General features: G+C 44.4%; 1 protein-coding gene across 1 annotated transcript in view; it reads left to right on the forward strand.

The window, feature by feature from the left end:
* Positions 1-18,433, forward strand: part of LOC311528050 (TGF-beta receptor type-2-like) — a 62,560-nt gene that overhangs the window by 17,192 nt on the left and 26,935 nt on the right. The window contains exon 2 of the mRNA XM_084642655.1: positions 17,794-17,944. Within this exon, the coding sequence (XP_084498781.1) occupies positions 17,794-17,944 (151 nt within the window). The remainder of the gene's footprint in view (positions 1-17,793; positions 17,945-18,433) is intronic.

Here is an 18,433-nt window from a genome sequence, read left to right on the forward strand (position 1 = left end):
CACTCAGGTTTGCAACCTGTATTTTATCTAAGTATCTTATATGGGCCCTATCATTTTTGTATCTGAATGCCTCAGACTCATTAATATATTTATCCTCACAACACCCCTGCAATGTAGGGAAGTGCTAGTACCCCCATATTACAGGGGAAGAACTGAGGCACAGAGAGATTAAGTGACTTGCCTGAGATCACACAGGATGTCTGTAGCAAAGCAGAAAATTGAATCCAGGTTTCTCCAATGCCATGCTAATGCCCTAACCATTGGACTGTCTTCAGCAGCTTCTAGACATCCTGATAGTAGCTCAAGACAAAACCACTTCATGGCATTTGTACCAGCCAGTAGATTGTAGTTTTTCTTTCTCATGGGGTCCTCACCTCAATGACCCACGATTTAGCCACTTGGAGATGGGATTATTGCCATGTGCTCTTCATGGGGCTGCAGTTTCTTCTTTCTAGTCATGATATGGTGTATTCTGAGGTGTTGGCTTTAGTCTGTAAAGTCGTAAATGGGTAGGGGTCGTTGGGGAGCTGGTAGAATTTCATGAGTATATTGTCGTTATTCAACCAGCTCTAGGTCCTGGTCACCTCAGGGACCTTCAAGTCACACTGCAAGGCCCTTCTGTATTCTCTCAGGCTTTTCTAGGTGGACCTGAAGGGGATGAAAATGAGGTGAGAGTGTCTAGGGGGGAGTAATTGAAGAGTTTTAGGTTGGAGGGGCTCTAGGTTGTTCTTAGCTTTTGGATATTGGTATGACATTATTATAAAGAGTCTACACATGACACTGGGTGAGCACGTTAATAAACTGAAGTACACACACATAATGAGATGGACCATTGCTTCTAGGATCCATGGGTTGTATCTCCATATTAAAGATGATGATAGACATATTCTGCTCCATTTTCACTAAATTAGGCAATTAGACATGGTCCTCCAGCAACCGGCAAGCAGCCCCTATGGCCCCCTAGTTGGACAAAGTTTGGATACCATGGTTTACATAGTAACTATTCACATTTGAATTTCATAGTACTGTAATTAACATACAGCTGCTACATTTTTAACAGGTTAGGAACAATTATCACAGGGTAAACCCACAATTGCATTTCTCCTCCATGCCAGTTTACATCACATGGTAATTGCTTTCGGACATACCGAATGTAATTACACAGTAATCTGCAAGTGCCAGTACACGCTATGCAGTTACATGGTATTAAAACAATATTAAGCCGTCATGTCATTAAAGAGCAGTTATCTAATATTTATGTCCTGTGTGACTAGAAGTATTACTGTAATTTCTACCACTGTGCTGACATACAACCCAACTATGGCCAGATTTTCAATGGGATTTACTGGGTGTTGAGCACTTTTGAAAACGTGGTGCCTACTAATCTCAGGGGTGTAACTGTGTATCAGGAATTATAACCACCCATGCCTTGTTTTAGAACAACTTTGCTCATTTGATGTGTTACAGGCAGAGTGCCAACCTCTTGTAATACTCATGTTGAATTGTGAATTCACCCAGGGCCAATTCCCACTTGCTCTCCTGTTGTCATGTCCCATATACTGCAGTAGGACCCTATCAGATGCCCTGATTAAATTGTTCCTTCCCCGAGATGGTGATTTTTATTATTTAGGACTAGTCAAAGTAACTTAGTCTGGCACAGGAATCACGTATAGGGAGCCATGGACAATCATTTTAAAATTACACCACCACAACAGAACAACATTCTGTTACAAGTTATTACATTATTTCTCAACCTAGTAAGGCCCCGATTCAGCAAAACACTCAAGCATGTACTTAATTTTAATTACTTGACTTAGTTGTTTGCCAAATAGGGATGTAATTAAGTATATGCATAAAGTTAAGCCAGTGATTAACAGGTTTGCTGAATCTGGACCTTATTGAGTTGAGAAACAATGGTAGTGACTCATAACAGAACAAAATGTTGGAGTGCTTTGATTAACCAGGTCCAGAAAAACAAAATATTTGCAGGCGTTTCTGTGAATAATTTCCAGCAACATTTTCCAGTGGGCCTATCTTTCTAGTAAAAAGATTTAAATCAGTTCTGTATGAAACTAAAATATAAGTGGCTACAGTAAAATTTGCTTAAACATCAAACTATGGAGATTCCTGTGGGGTTTGCCATACTCCTGTCACTCGATGCTGAAGAAACATCACTCCTGAAACAGCCTGAGGTTGAGTTACATTGATTTAGGTTGCCCTCAAAATGTATGTAAATTCTATACTTCTTGTTGGTTGCATTCATATCCTTTCTGGGTCTGATCCAAAGCCCACTAAATTTAATAGGTGTCTTTCCACTGACTTTAATGGACTTTCTATCAGGTCCTCCTTAACTTCAAAATCTCAGATACATAGGTTGTTGTTTTTCTTTTTTATAGGTCTTCCTTTGCCCACTAATGGTTACATTTTAACAAAAAAAATTGCTTTAAGTAAAACACAAATCATAAATCAGTATACCCACATTTTAATGAACATGGGAAAGGCTCCATAAAAAAGGGAAAGATTGCTTCATTACAATAAATGTTATTACTTTAATCATCTAAACCAAAAGAATAAATATAGAATATTACCTTATAATTGCTTGTAGTTTAATACAGCCCAATCCCTCCATAACTTTATTCCTAAGGGGTAGTAATTGGAGCCTGAATGAGGAGCAAGAGGGAAAAGCATCCTGTAATTATTCTTTTGAATTTGAAAAAGGATTTCAGTTCAGCCCATTCATGACCCTTTTGCATTTACTTTCCACAAACATTTTATCAGCACAGGTTTGCTAGCACGAACGGTCATAGAAAATTAATTCAAACTTGAATATTCAGCCAAAGCAAATAAATTATATATTTGATTCTAATATTCAAAGTTCAAAATGCACCCTGGGGTGGTAAGCTAGTTACAGCATGTTAAGCATTGGATAAATCCAAAAGAAATATTAATAAAACAAATCATCCAAACAGGGAAGAGAACCAGTACCATGATTTAGGTCACTAGCCAACAAACCACAAATGCCAATGTCATTTGCCATCATCTGCTTGTGAACTAGTCGCACGATGGGAAAAAAATGTATATACTCCCGTACAATGAATACGTTAAGAACAATCAGTTTGCAATTGCACCATACGTTTTGGGTAGATTGTCACAGCCCTTTCTCAGCTACACAGGGGAGCAAAGGCACACCCCCCCCCCCCATTCCCCTGCTCAGATTGTGACTCCAGAATACCACCTGATATTCCCTGCAAGCAAGTGGGTGGGGCATGAGATGATCCCTGGCTGTGTCCTGCCCCATATCAAATAGTTGCCTCCTCTCCGCCCCCAGACCAAGCGCAGGGAGCAGGGAAGGAATCGTGACTGCCTGAGGAACGATTCCTTCGGTGCTCCTGGGATGACCCAGGTTGTTCTTCCCCTTCCTAGCAAATCACAGTCTAGCCTTCTGTGCACAGCAGAGGCAAAATCTGAGGATTAACTGACTTGCCTTGCATTAGTCACTCAGTTCAAGGTGCAGGCAATGGGCCTGATTTTTAAAGGTAATTAGGTGCCTAAAGATGCATCTGGGCACTTAGTGGGATTTTCAGAAGTGCCTGGACATCTAACTCCCCAATGGGAGATGAATATCTGCATCTTTAGGTGCCTAAATGCCTTTACAGATCTGGCTGTATGGCCCAAACATGCTTCTCTAGTAGCATTGGCTGGTGGGGAGGCTGCTGGAAGTGCTGCAACACACAAGGGAGACTAGAGGTGGTTACCAAGCTAGGCAGCACCTTGTGCACGCTGCTCTGTTTAACCCCCGCAACCCCCCGAGGTTTTCATGACCCCAAACTCTGTGCAGGAAGAATTTGGCTGGAGTCGTGTATTACGCCTTGTGTGTACCTATTATACACAAAGCTGAGGAGGACTGGTAGGAAGTTGTGTTCAAGGATCCCATAAAGGGGGGAGGGCACAATACAGAAGGGGCAGCACTAGGAGAGAGGGAACAGCAGCAGCTTTGCGTCTGGATTCTGGGCTGCTGTGTGGGTAAAATGGCACCCCAGAGGCTGCTCTAACTTGCAATAGCCTCCCCAGAGCTGCCTGTGGGCTGCAAAGCCACCTGGAATCCCCCATAGTGCTCAGTGCTATGGGCACGCACCCTCCCAGCACTACACTCTCTGTAGGGAGGAGGGGCAATATCATGTTGATTACATTGGCCCTACTTTTCTCCTGCTCAGAAGTAATTCTCCCTCAACCCCGTGCACCACCCATATGGCCCTTAGATACCACTGCAACAGGCACCAGAATCAGGCTCTGAATCAGCAAATCAACTACTGGTTGTGTTGGTTTTGTTTGGGTTACTCCCAATGCACGCCTGTTAGCTAAGGGCCTCACGGCAGGAGATCACAGCAGGACAAGAGAAGAGCTGGTGGCAATGCTATGAAGGTGGCTCTATCCATTAGAGAGACTACAGCAGTCAGTTACTGTTAGCTCTTCAGTTCCAGCCACCTGTGCAAATTCTGATCTGTAGCCAACACGCTGAGCTCTGTTGAACATAAACTTAACAGCTGTCTGATCAAAGGGCTACAGTGCATCACAGTCCGCTCTTAATGGCTGGCAGGCGTTGGGTCATTTCTCCTCCTAGCCCTCCCAGGGCCACCTCCCTTTCCTCTTCCCCAGCCTGCCACCAGGTAGCCCCTCTCCCGTCCTACAGTATGCAAGCCCTTCATCCGAGGACTGGTCAGCCACCATCCAGGCCCACTCACTTATCCCTTCCTCTCCCTTGACTGCCTGTTCAGCAGCCCCTGCTTCCCGCCTCCTTCTTAGCACTCACTTTGGGGGTTCCCCACACTCGCCTGCCTACCTCTTCCACTCCCCATTACACCTCTTCCACCAATGGCCCCTACTTGTTCAGTGTGACCACTTGGGACTTCCTCACGACTCATCCCGCCTGCTCAGGAAGTGCCTATCTGCCATGATTCCGGCTACTAACCAGCCAGAGAGAAAATGCGGGGTGGGGGTGGGGTGTGAAAGGGTCAATTCCTATACTTTCAAAGTTCAAGCTGACAGTCTAAATGACTCCTCCCGCTAGCTTGCAGCCAAGCGGAGTGAAAACAACAACAGTTTTAGTTTACAACCGTCCTTATTTCATGTGCAGAGTTCACACGATGGAAAACAATTGCCAGAGCGTGCAAAGTACAATCATTTCTCCTCAATGGTATGGCAATTGCTTCATTATTACTGGAAAAATGTGAACTCTAGCTGCACGTTGTATATGTGTGTGTGTGTGTGTGTGTGCTCGTCATTGCACTGCAAAGGGTGGAACGGGGGAATCCAGAAATAAAAAAATGACTCAGAGGCTGTAGGCGCGATGAGTCAGTCGGCACTGTTGTTGTTTTCAAACGAAAAAGGAGGGTGCCCAATATGGAAAATAATCCTCAGTACCACTGTGCTGCAACAAACCTATCATAATGCAGCGGCACTCTGGTGAGACCGCCCCCGGGAAGTCTATATTCAGTACTGGGCACCTTATTACCAGGAGGAGGGAGACAAACTAGTGGGAGTTCAGAAAAAGAACAACATCTGTGAGTAAGGGGGCTGGTGGGATTGGCTTAAATGGAAAGACTGAAAGAACTTAGCATTGTGTATCCTGCAGCCCTTTCTCACGCAAGAATCAAAGGGACTATTTATGTGATCAAGAATTTTCCAGCATCAGCCTTTTAAATATGGATAGCTGGCTATATGACAACTAAGGGAGGAGGGATATAATAATTGCCTGCACATGTTCCAAGGAGAGGGAATAACTACCGAAGAACTCAGAGAACGGAGGTTGTTCGTAACTCTGAACAAAACTTTATGGTGGTTCTTTCAAAAGTTTACAACTGAACATTGACTCAATAACGCTTTGAAACTTAACTATGCAGAAGAAAAATGCTGCTTTTAACCATCTTAATTTAAATGAAACAAGCACAGAAACAGTTTCCTTCCCTTGTCAAATCTTTTTTTATTTTTAAACTTTCCCTTTATTTTTTAGTAGTGTACATTTATTTGCTTTTTTCTTTTGGTCTCTGCTGCTGCCTGATTGCATACTTCCAGTTCCAAATGAGGTGTGTGATTGACTGGTCAGTTCGTAATTCTGGTGTTCGTCACTCTGAGGTTCTATTCTACTCCGGGTGATACAAGGGGACATGAGTAGACGCAATGGGATAAAATTCAGAATAGGAAAATTTAGACTTAATAGCAGGAAAAAAATTCCTAAGAATGGAATAATCTGCCTAAGGAAGAAGTGGAAACGCCATTGCTCAGGACACTTAACATCAGACTGGGCAAAGCACTAAAAAATAGTAAGATGTAATGCAGGAATGGTTCACTGGGGATCAGCTAGATGACAGGCAGTAACAGCAACTAGATATTATGTTGAGGAGCACATTAAAGAATACCATAGACAGACAGATTAGATAATACATCTTTTCTATCTTTAATTTCTATGCTCCTGTGATTTCAAGAGCTCGAGAACAATTGCATGAGCCAAAGAAATTGAAGTGAAACATAAGATAATCCTTGCATATCATTCTGGGCTTACTCCTGCTTTCTGTTAGCTAGAATGATGCCCTTGACTGCGCTGGTACTGACTGCAGAAATCGCATGCAGAGTTTGATGTTTGTTTTGTGACATTGCACCCATAAGTTACCGTATAAAACTTCTTCATATAATGATAAACTGTCATGAGGCAAATGCCGCATGCAAAGCCCAGTAATTACAATGGCGCTTAAACATTAGTGATTAGAAATACAATAGGTTTCAGAGTAACAGCCGTGTTAGTCTGTATTCGCAAAAAGAAAAGGAGTACTTGTGGCACCTTAGAGACTAACCAATTTATTTGAGCATAAGCTTTCATGAGCTACATCCGATGAAGTGAGCTGTAGCTCACAAAAGCTTATGCTCAAATAAATTGGTTAGTCTCTAAGGTGCCACAAGTACGCCTTTTCTTTTTTTAGAAATACAATAGATTAGACAGCCAGACAGGAGAGAGATGATATTCTACAGATCTCCATTATTCCTATTTTGCATCAGGCTTGAGAACTTTCCTGGTCTAGCCCTTGCACATCAGCATTTACTTTGTAATAGGACTAAGCCTTACTTACAAAACACTCCAATTTAAAGAAGACACTTTTAAGAACAAAAGATAAATGACAGAATAAGTCAGTTACTATCCTACCTTTGAAAAAGGTCCAGCTAGTCCACAAAGGGTATACTGCATGTCTGACTTGGCCTTAGGAAGCACCGTGTCTAATGCAATCAAAATCAACCCTTTTTTATTCACCAGGATACATTATGGACTCACTCCAGCCTTCACAAGTGCACTAGTTTACTGTATAGGGCAACGTGAGGGCAGGATTCAGTTGTATGGACCAAATGAAGTGCAAGCAACACCATGGGTGCGGGGGGGGGAGCAACTGCACCCCCTGGCTCTAAGCGGTTTCCATTATGTACAGAGTTCACAGTTTGGTTCAATGGCTCTCAGTACCCTCACGATAAAAATTGTTCCAGCACCACTGAGATTCTAATAGAAGATGTGCTTTGCACATCATGGGGTATCCTGGAAAATTTGCTTCTGAATCTCTCCAACTCAAATAATTTGGTCTGCCCTCCCCTTGATACCCATGTGTATATATGGAGTCTAAAAGTATCTATGTGAGGAACAGACATTTGAAAATAATGGGCTCTTCAGTCTAGCAGACAAAGGAATAACAAGATCCAATGGCTGGAAGTGGAAGCTAGACAAATTCAGACTAGATAAAAGGCACAAATTTTTAACAATGAGTGTAACAGCCATTAAAACAATTTTCCAAGTGCCTGGTGGGTTCCCCATAACTGACAATTTTTAAATCAAGATTGGATGTTTTTCTAAAAGATTTACTCTAGTTCAAATTGGAATTAATTCAGGGAAACCCTATGGCCTGTATTATGCAGGAAAGTCAGACTAGAGGGTAACAATGGTCCCTTCCGGCCTTTGCAAAAAGAAAGGAGTACTTGTGGCACCTTAGAGACTAACCTGGCCTTGTAATTTCTCAGTGTACAAATCTATTGGGGACCAGGAATATAGGAATTGTCACACTGGATCTAGTCCAGTATCTTTTCTCTGACACTGGACATCATGAAAGGAACCCTGCAGTAGGCAGTTATGGAAAAACTTGCTGATGGGGAAAGTTTCTAGCTCTCTCACATGGATCAAAGGGAAGCTAGATCCCATTGGCTTTTCTTTTCTTTTTAATATTTGAGAAACAAATAGTGTATAACAGGGAAAGAATGTTGTCATTCTCAGAATAATTTTATGAGTAGCTCTGTTATTATATAGCTGTGTTATTAGTCACAGGATGAAATCCAATTCTGAAGTCTAATCCTGGGCTCAGATACACACGTACACCTCATGAAAATGTGCCTCAATCCGTGCTTTTGAGAGGTGCAGGGAATCCTGTGCATTAAGCAGCAGCTCTGTGTGATCCCAGTGCCATTAAACGTGTGTGCACGTCTTCCTCATCGGTGTCTGACTGGGCTCCAATCTGATGTGGTTTGACCCCACGTGAGAGGCCTTAGCTTTGCATCCCAGTTATTCATTGCCTATTGTCTCAGACAGGCATATTAGGAACAAATATGCCAAGTGGAAATTACTGTATACACATGAGGAAATAAACAATGTGCACAAGTTTCCTCCACAGCATATTCAGTGAGAAGCTGCCTTGCTGCCATGTCATTTGACACAGCTGTCAGTTAAAGCAAAGACCCAAACATGAAATCTAGCCCTTGGGGACACCATGTGGCTTTGGGACACTCTCTGGGGCATTTTGTCTCTATTCATCAATAAATGGCTCACACGCATCGACACCTTCTAATGGATGTATAAAGCTCCACTTGGTACTTCAGTGCCATATGGAGAGCCCAGTTTTCAAAAGTAGGCACCTGTGAAATTAATTGCATAGCACGTGTCATTGTTTCAGCTGGAAGATGCCTTTTGCTTCACTGGCACATATGCTATATACTACAAATTCTTTGCCATCCTTACTGGTTATCATTTGGGGCCAATGATATTGTGACTTTGCAGAAGGCCCAGCACAGACATTACACGATATGTAGCCAAACTGTGATATGGGACCTGTTGGAGATGTGCTGTGGAAGATGATTGCTCCCTTGTGTGCTCCCAGTGACTTCAACCATCACTGTGTTATCCAAGCACCTCCTGCAGTGCATTCAGATTATCCACTGGGAGCCTGATGTTTCAGGGACTGAATTAAGTCTACTGAGGTGCACGAGATCAGTGCAGAGAGCTGCTGGAAAAGCGATTTTAGGTCACCATATAAACAGGGAGAATATGGTGCATCACGTGTAGAAAACAAGTATCTTAAAGGTAGGGCCATCCTTACCCATACACAAAGTACGCAGCTGCGTAGGGCACTAGGAAATTTGGGGCACCAAATTTCATGGTGCCCTACACAGCTACGTGGTGCTCCAGCTCTTCCCCAGGGCCCCCGCCCTGCTCTGCCCCACCCCCACTTCCCCAAGCTCTGCAGCAGGGCTGGGCCTGCACTCACCAGCGGCGGGAAGTGCAGTGACCCAGACCCAGCCATGCCACCAGTGAGTGCTGTGGGGTGGTTCCCCCCTGCCCCCCAAGCCAGCCCCACCCCTCCCCACAGAGGCCTGGAGCCATCCCACCTGCTCTCCCCCCTCAGAGGCCTGGGGCCCCCCACACCCCTGCAGGGGGACTGCATAGGGCCCCAGAATTGCTAGGGACAGCCCTGCTTAAAGGGGACTGTGATGGGTTCCCTCTTCCAGCCAGGCTTTTCCTGGAGTGATGAGACCTGTTGGTGAATTAAGCAGCACACAGGTACACCAAAGTACCATCACCATGAGTGTTTATTGATTGTCTCCTTCATAAACTCCAGTACCAACTACAGCCACATAGTAACAGAGAATTCTTTCCCATGTGGCTGGCTGGTGGGTCTTGCCCACATGCCCAGGGTCTAACGGATTGCCATATTCGGGGTCAGGAAGGAATTTTCCCCTGGGTCAAATTGGCAGAGACCTTGGGGATTTTTTGCCTTCCTCTGCAGCATAAGGTATGGGTCACTTGCAGGTTTAAACTAGTGTAAATGGTGAATTCTCTATAACTTGAAGTCTTTAAATCATGATTTGCAGACTTCCATAACTCAGCCAGAGGTTAGGAGTCTATTACACGAGTGGATGGGTGAGGTTCTCTAGCCTGCAATGTGCAGGAGGTCAGGCTAGATGATCATGATGCTCCCTTCTGAGCTCAAAGTCTGAGGCTGTGAGTAACAGTTATGAGGATCCCCTTTCCTGCTCCCAGGGTTGGCCTTTTATACTTCCTGCTTTCCTACCTGGGCTCTCCAGCTAGTGAGCTAATTACCTCATTAACTCATCACACAACCAGCAAGTGTAAATGCTCCCTTCTATCTTAAACACACCCAGGGCACTGGGTGTTTTAAGTCAGTGGTCTCCAAACTTTTTGGCTAATGCACCCCCAGGGTGAAGACGGGAAGACCTGCTGCAGACTCACCGCCAACGGAAGAAGACGGGAAGATCTGCTGCAGGCGGGCTGCCGGAGGGGAACACCAGCCCTGGACGTGCAGAGCTGCCGCCAAAGAAAAAAATGGCGGAGTGCCGTCCGGCAGCACTTCTGCTGCCGCGCACCCCCGGGATCATTTCCCGCACCCCCTAGGGTGCATGCACTCCAGTTTGGAGACCACTGTTCTAAGTGACCAGGGTGCTGGCTTCCAGAGAGCCCAATTTGAAGCTGTTAACAGCACCCTGTCACAGGGACAAATGTAAGTGCAAAAATGGTAGAACATGGGTCCCTCTGGGCTGAGGTGAGCAATAGCACACAGGCAACAGGGTAGAACATGGGCCTCTCAAAGCTACTGATAGAATGGTCTTCTATACAGATGGAACACGGGCCCCTTAAAGCAACTGAAAAGCAAACTTTAAAGGCCCTTGGCAGTGGTATCAATTCTGCTGCTCCAGTAAGAGAAACCCCAAAACTTTTTCGTGGTTCATGTCTGTGTTCCAATGCTTAGAGTCAGCTCTTATCCTATCTGGAACAGCTCCTGATTCATAGCAACCAACACCAAAAGGCATGAACCTGTTCCCATACACAAGGACACAAAAAATTACTGTGGAGGAAGAGACAAAGCACAAAGTAACCCACCTATTGGTGACTTCAGACCACCCTTCCAAACTGTTGTTTCACAGTAACTTTGACTAACTATTATTTTATTGGCTCACATCACATCCTTATGGTTTCAATTTATTTTTTGGAAAACCCACCCCGCATTTAATTAGTTTATAGTCCGTTCCAAGTTTTGCTTATCCAGTTTTTTTTTTTTTTGAAGTTTTTATTTTGATGTTTAGCATTTGCCTCAGGAACATCTGGAACCCCTTTATGGAAGCGTATTGTTACTTTTACTGCTTGTGCAGCTTTATTAAATCATCTGAGTATTAATATTGAAAGTGTTCATCTGGGTCTAATTAGGACTACTCTGAGTGATGTGGCAGCTAAATTGTGCCTACGAGCTAATTGTTCAGGGACACAAAGTTCTGAAGGAACTTTTGGTGGGTTTCTTTCTCTTTATTAACAAGTAAAAATAAGTGTAGGTGTTCCTGCCATAATCTCTCTCAGAAAAGATAACGGAATCCATGAAAAACATAGTTTAGGACAATCTCCACAGAATTTTGACTCGTTGCAACATTTCTGGATCTTATTTACATAATTATATTAGACTTTTTTTTTAAACGGATATTTGCATTTATTTCTTCATTTTGCAGTACAAATGACACTGCCAAATAGTTAGTTCCTCCACAGGCACTGGTACAATATTGTCTGGTTAAACAAGCTGGGGCCCTGAGCCTGCAAATCAATATGAACGTGCAGGGTCTGACTGCATGTGGTGTTTTGCAGGACAGGGGCATAAACAAACAACAAACCATTCTTTAGAGAACGTGGTATGCCTGCACACACACACACACTTCAGCAACTATTAAAATTGCACATAGTCCATTCACTCCTCCATTCCAGTATTTACAGTCACAAAACATTGTTTCCAAGCAAACACATAGGGAGCAATGTCCGTTTCAGAGCAACTGCACCTGTATTCCCCCTCTGCGGTCCACAAAGGGCAACTACTTCAGGCTTCCACATGTCACCTCTGCTGGGCAGAGAACCTCATCTCACTTCCTCCTGACCTCCTGGATTTGAAGGCCACAGAGCTCCCTGCCTTGCTCTGTTTAATCCCCAGCAAGCCAGACTGCCTAAAAGGCCAGTGTTTGTGCCTGGCTTTCTTTCCAAGGGCTGTGACCAGTGGATCACCCAATACTATAAGTTATGGCATAGCTTCTTCTAAGCAAGCACATTTATTCTTAAGTAAAAGCATGACAGAGAAAACATGCTAAAACAAAAGGCATGCTAAGAAGTGTGCCAGGTCACCTCTCACTCCAGCCTCAGGCTCTGCTAGGTTTTAGTCCTTCAAAACACAAGTGGATTTTTCCCATGGTTACAAGTTCATGTGGCTTAGATCCAGATCCAAAACCATTTCTTTATACAGCTTTGGCCTTTGATCTTGGCCTTCTGTGACAGACAGGCAGAGAATAACCCTCACCTCAGGGAATAGCTTCAAAAGGCTGGAGTTTTGCATAATCAGAATTATGATAATTTGCATTAATTTCTCTCTTAACACTTATTGTCCCAATTTAGTCTTTTGAACTCCCAGGTCTCACATTTGTCACATCTCCCCACTAGAAATGTTACATACAATCCTGGGCCACAATAATACAAGGAGGTCTTTCAGGGATATTGTGGGGAATTGCCATATCTGTCACAAGCAGAATGTAAACAGGCTAATACATGGACTGAAGTGGGGACTAATGAAATGAACACTGGACTGGAAGCCAGGAGCTCCTGGTTCTGTCACTGGCTATCTTTTATGCCTCAGTTTCACCATCTGTAACAAGAATAATGCTTATCTATCTTGTATGGGTGCAGTAACAGTTTTTGAAGATAGAAAGCACCACACAACTGCTGAGTATTATTACTGATCCACGTTCACAACTCCTATTGACTGTAACAGGGGTTATTCACAGAAATGGCAGTAAATCAAGCATGATCTATTAGTATCTTTCTTAGTAAAAAGATCCAAAAATTCTAAAGGGAGGCCCCCAGACCTTCACACATGGAAACTTTCATTTTCTTTTAATTTTAACCCCATACCTTGTGTGCTTCCTCTCCTTTGCAGACAATGGAGGAACAATCCTCTTCCAGTCTGAGTTTCCCCGGGTGAATATTTGACACAGGCTGGCTCAAGCACTGTCTTGTTCACTGGGCTTCGGGGAGAATATCTGTAAAGAAAAGCACAGAGCCTCCCCACTTGATCTAGCTTTTCAGCATAGCCTGTCACCAACGTTCTAGCTTTGTCTCCTGAGGAAGGCAGTCATCACCCAAATTCTATCTGCATCACGCTCTTCACCTAGATCCACCATGGAGTGCTTGCAATGAGCCCTCCTGCAGCAAAGTTGGGAGCTGGATTTCAATTTCTCCACAGTTGTAGTGACATAGGGCCAGACTCAGTTACACTAACATCACTCCTGTAAACGTGTAAAGGGACCTTAAAGGGGGCATCAAGTATATGTTCATTTATGTAAAATGAGAATCAGACCCAGAGAGAGAGATGAGCTGGTGAGATCCAGACTTGGATCGACTCTTTAAAGCTAAGAGGTGTTTGGAGCCAGGGTTTCAGTTCTGGCCAGTTTTAGGAGGTCCAGTATCAGTGTTCAAAACAGTGTGCTTGGGAGGTTATCCTCAAATCCTGGTCTCACTGAGGTCATCAACAAAATTACCATCGACTTCAATAGGGCCAGGAGCTGGCCCAAAATGCAGAACTCTTTGTATCAGTTTGTACCGAAGTTTTATAGTAACCTTGCCCATCTTCTTGGTTTGATCCCCCCACCCCTCCCAAATTCCCATCTCACAGCCACAATGCTGCTTCTTGGAGACATCCTTGCTGTGTGGCATTTTGACTCTTTCATAGGTCAATTAAAAAAAAAATTCCTCTTCCCAGCCTACGGAATCAACAGATTTGTCTACTCCAGCCAGGCTTCCTTCTTGGTTGTGAACACTGGTCTCAGATCCGAAGCCACGGAAGCTTGTAAATGGTTTATTTCTGTGTTTAAGGGTCCCAAGTGTTCTTTTATTGATGCACGTCAGAGGGGCAGCAGTGCTGATGGAAGGATCACACTAGGCACACGAGATGATGTTAGAGCAGCCTGCATGCCTTAGATTTGGGAAGCAAGGAAGCTAAAATCCTTTAATGCCATGAGGCATCTTTCCACTCCCTCTCTAATTTACAGATTGTCTTTGGGGTTTTCTCCCCCAGGTGCAGGTTACCTGTGTTTAGACAACAGGATGCCTGTGAGTTCACTAGTGGATAACTGGTCTACACTAGTGGATAACTGGTCTACACTAGGGGGGGATCGATCTAAGATATGCAACTTCAGCTACGAGAATAGCGTAGCTGAAGTCAACATATCTTAGATCGACTTAGAATCACCTACTTTGCACCCTCGCGGTGCGGGATCGACAGCCGCCACTCCGTCGACTCTGCTTCCGCCTCTTGCCATGGTGGAGTTCCGGAGTCGACAGCAGAGCAATCAGGGATTGATTTATCGCGTCTACACTAGATGTGATAAATCAATCCCCAATAGATCGATCGCTATCCGCCGATCCAGCGGGTAGTGTAGACGTGGAACATCCAAGGCTAAGTACTTTCCCCAGATGTGTGTCAATAGGAAACTCTGACACACATCCCAGGGCAGAATTTGACTTTTTCATAGAATAAACTTTAGATAATTAATGATGGAAAACTTTGAACTCCATACGACCCAGATGAAGAGGACACAAAGATACTGGAGAAGGATGACTATTCTCAACTGAGGCACTCAGTTACCACAGTGATGGGTGTGATATCAATTCCTAGAGAGAATGTTATTACACTGGATTTTTGGCACTGCTATCCAAAATATAAAGTGACAATAACTAAGATACTTGGGGCCACATTTTCAGGAGCTCGGAGTTAGGCACTGAAGAGAAGAGGTAGGATGCCCAAAGTGCTCAGCAGCTGGAAGATGCAATTGATAGGGACTGCACTGAGGATGCCTTATTGAGAACAGTGGCGGCTGTAGGGTGATCAGTATAGTTGAGTACCTGGTCACTTCATGCAGGTGCCTAAATATGAGCCCTTTGGAGAAATCTGGATACAAAGCACATTCTGCCTGGGGTACTTTAATACAGACAACCCAAGCAACCGAAAATTAGGACTCCGTATATATTAACTGGCCTTTTATTTTGCTATGGTCTGCTACTGGATTTTTTGCCATGTGTGATAAGATTAAAAGGAACAAATCCTTTCTCTGACACAGCAAAATAAGGCACAATATCCTCGTGAGTACAACTGCGGCATCCCCCGCTAACATACCGTAGGGCTGGTGGCATTGGTGCTTCTTTTAGAGAGTTCCTGAAGTTTTTGCTACAAAGTTCTTAATTCACTGACACTTGGCATTCAAAGACCTGATCCTGAAAATCCGTACTCCTGTGAGGAGTTAGGCAACTTAGGCAAGAGGTACCTTTGAGATCAGTGGGACGGCTCATGTGAGTAGGACCTAGCTAGGTGAGTGGGAGTTTGCAGGATTGGGGCTTTATTTTGAAACTTAAGTTTCAGACTAGCCCTTTGTAACAATAAACACGTGAACACAGGGCCAAAGTTTTCAAATCTGGGTGCCTAAAGTTAGGCTCCTAAATCAGAGTGTCCTGATTTTCAAAGGCTAAGATTTTCAGAGTCACATAGGGGATTTGGAAACCCATTACCCATGAAAATTAATGGGATGTTAATAAGGCTATAAAGCCAATCACTGTCACAGCAGAACCAGGCAGAGTGGGGTTTTACTGGGAATTGGGTGTCCAAATCTCTTTGGTAGTTTTGAAAATCTCATTGTGAAGTGGAGAGAGCTGACAGCTCTCATCGAAATCAGTGAGGATTTTAGATACTCAGAGCCTTTGCAAATCAGGCTGCTTTAATTCGATGCCTACATTTGGGCCATTTTTTTAAAACACTTCCTTGATGGCTCTTTTGGTTGCTTTTTTAAAATAAAAAACAAACGGCTTTCCAACAGGAAGTTTAAATTTAGCTGAGATTTATTCCTTAACCTAAAATAGTTCCTTCAGCTCTGGTACAAAAATAAATAGGATTTTGTACCCATGCCATATACACAGCAGCTACTGCACGCCTGCTGAAATTATTTCTTCATCATGGTGTGTTTAGAATAAGGACTCTCTACACAACAGTAACCTGTGCTGCGGAAAGTGCCACGCAACAAACCAAAGGCTTTAAATAAGAGGCGGGCTCTCCCCTTGAAAAGTTTGGGTCCAGAGTGAAATCCAGAAACCCCTCCCCCAAAGTTCAGCATTGTTCAGAAGAGAGGTTTTGGGCTGGCCCATTAGAAGGGTCAGAGACACGAGCTAATTTCAGATTCAGACCAACATTTCCAATCTCCTCATCCTGTCCCTAAGTTCAGGGGCATTTGGAAGAAAGGCTGTGATTCACTCTTATCTCTCAACACCCATTAAAGGGAAAACAACCCTGATCTTTAGCTCCACTATAGCGCTTCTCCTCTGCAGACCTCAAAGCATTTTATAAAGGAATTTTCTTGGTCTCCATTTTACAGATGGAGTAACAGAGGTGAAGTGATCACGGTCAAGGTCACACAGGAGCAGGGGTGAACATAGCATCCCAATTAAATCCGTGCATTATACTAAATCCAGTGTAACCGCTGTGTAAAAACAATAAAAGTACAAAGAGAGGATGACACAATGACAGTGCTGGGGGTGGGGGTGTGGTCTGGTGGTAGGCCCAGCCTCAGTGCAGGGCCTGCTCTGCTTTGCAGGGCCAGTCCCAGTTACGCAAGGCAGTGAGAGACACCCCACCCAAGATGTGATGGGGGATGTGGCTCCACTCAGCATCTGTTCCCAGCTGCTCAGAAACTCCCTGCCATGAGCCCAGTGCCCTGCTCCGTGTCCCTGTTGCCTGGAGACTGGGACACACCGAGTCCCATGGCACTCCCTCTGGCAGATTTTGCCCTTTGGGCCTCTGTAGAGACTTTGACATCATTATGCAGCAATGTGGCCAGGAGTAGCGCCACCATGGCCCGGGCTATGGAGCCAAGTGCAGCTTCTTGTGCAAAGGAGGAAATTAAGCTGCCTGTTCCCATGCTGGTGTTTTTGCACCCTTGGATTTCTGATTTCTGTGGGTGTATTGGAATCCATGAACCTCCAATAAAGTATGTCCCGCCCCCCACTGCCTAGTGGGTCAGTGGCAGAGCCAGGAATAGAACCCATGTCTCCTAATTCTCAGTCCAGTGCAGTATCCACTGGACTACCCTATCTTCGGTAGCTCAGAATTTTCAGCTTTGAAATAAGCACTCTCCAGCAGGACCTGCTTCCTTGGTGCTCATGTAACTGCAACTGCTGTCTGAACTCTGGCCTAATACACTTGACCTAAGAGTTCAGCAAAGGAAAATGATAAACAAGCGCACTTACAAACAGCAGAGTCAGCTTGGGCTTGTGTGCAGAGTTCCCTCTCCCCTCCTGTGGTTATGTGAATCACACATTTTTTCCCCATAGGCAAACTAAGTGCCAGCTAAGACTCGAGACAAGAATGACAAAGAAAATGGATAACTCAAAGGCTTTGTTTCTGTTTGCAGCATGTTCTGCCGGGGCACGAAGAAATCTGAAGACCAACTTGTGTAAATGGTGTGACTCCACCTCCCCAGTGTGTGGGGAAAAGGTGTGCTACAGCAACTGTCATTTGAACTCCTATTGTGAGAGTCCATATGAAATCTGTGTGGCCATATGGTAAGCAACAACCCTATTACCAAGGTGCTTTCGGTATGTGACACGAAGCGGGGATTTTCCCTTGTTATGTTGTATGGCAGTCTTACTCTTGAGCCTATATGAATTTTACTGTTTTGCATGAATACTGTGTGCCTCAGTTTCTCTGTGTATTGCACCAATGTGGTGGGATAAGGGTGTGTGACTTTGAGACCCTCGAGGGCAGGCGATGCTGCTCCAGTTGCGTTGACCTTTGTACTCTGAGACCCAGGAGAGGGATACAACCAGGTGATGACCAGGTGACACTTTGCCTGGGAAGCAAGACAAAGACGAGGAGGAGGAGCATCAGGTGCGTCAGAGGTCGGGAGCATCAGGCATGTCAGAGGTCAGGTTGCTGGAACCTGGGTAGCCTGCTTGCGGGGACTGGAAGAGGGGGAGTCCGGCCCAGGGTCCCCCAAGATGAACTTGAATGAAAGTCACTGATTTCTGTGCTAACAAACTCTGTTCTACGCT

Source organism: Lepidochelys olivacea (genome assembly GCF_965140295.1).
Source record: "Lepidochelys olivacea isolate rLepOli2 genome assembly, chromosome: 11".
NCBI classification, from domain to species: domain Eukaryota; kingdom Metazoa; phylum Chordata; order Testudines; family Cheloniidae; genus Lepidochelys; species Lepidochelys olivacea.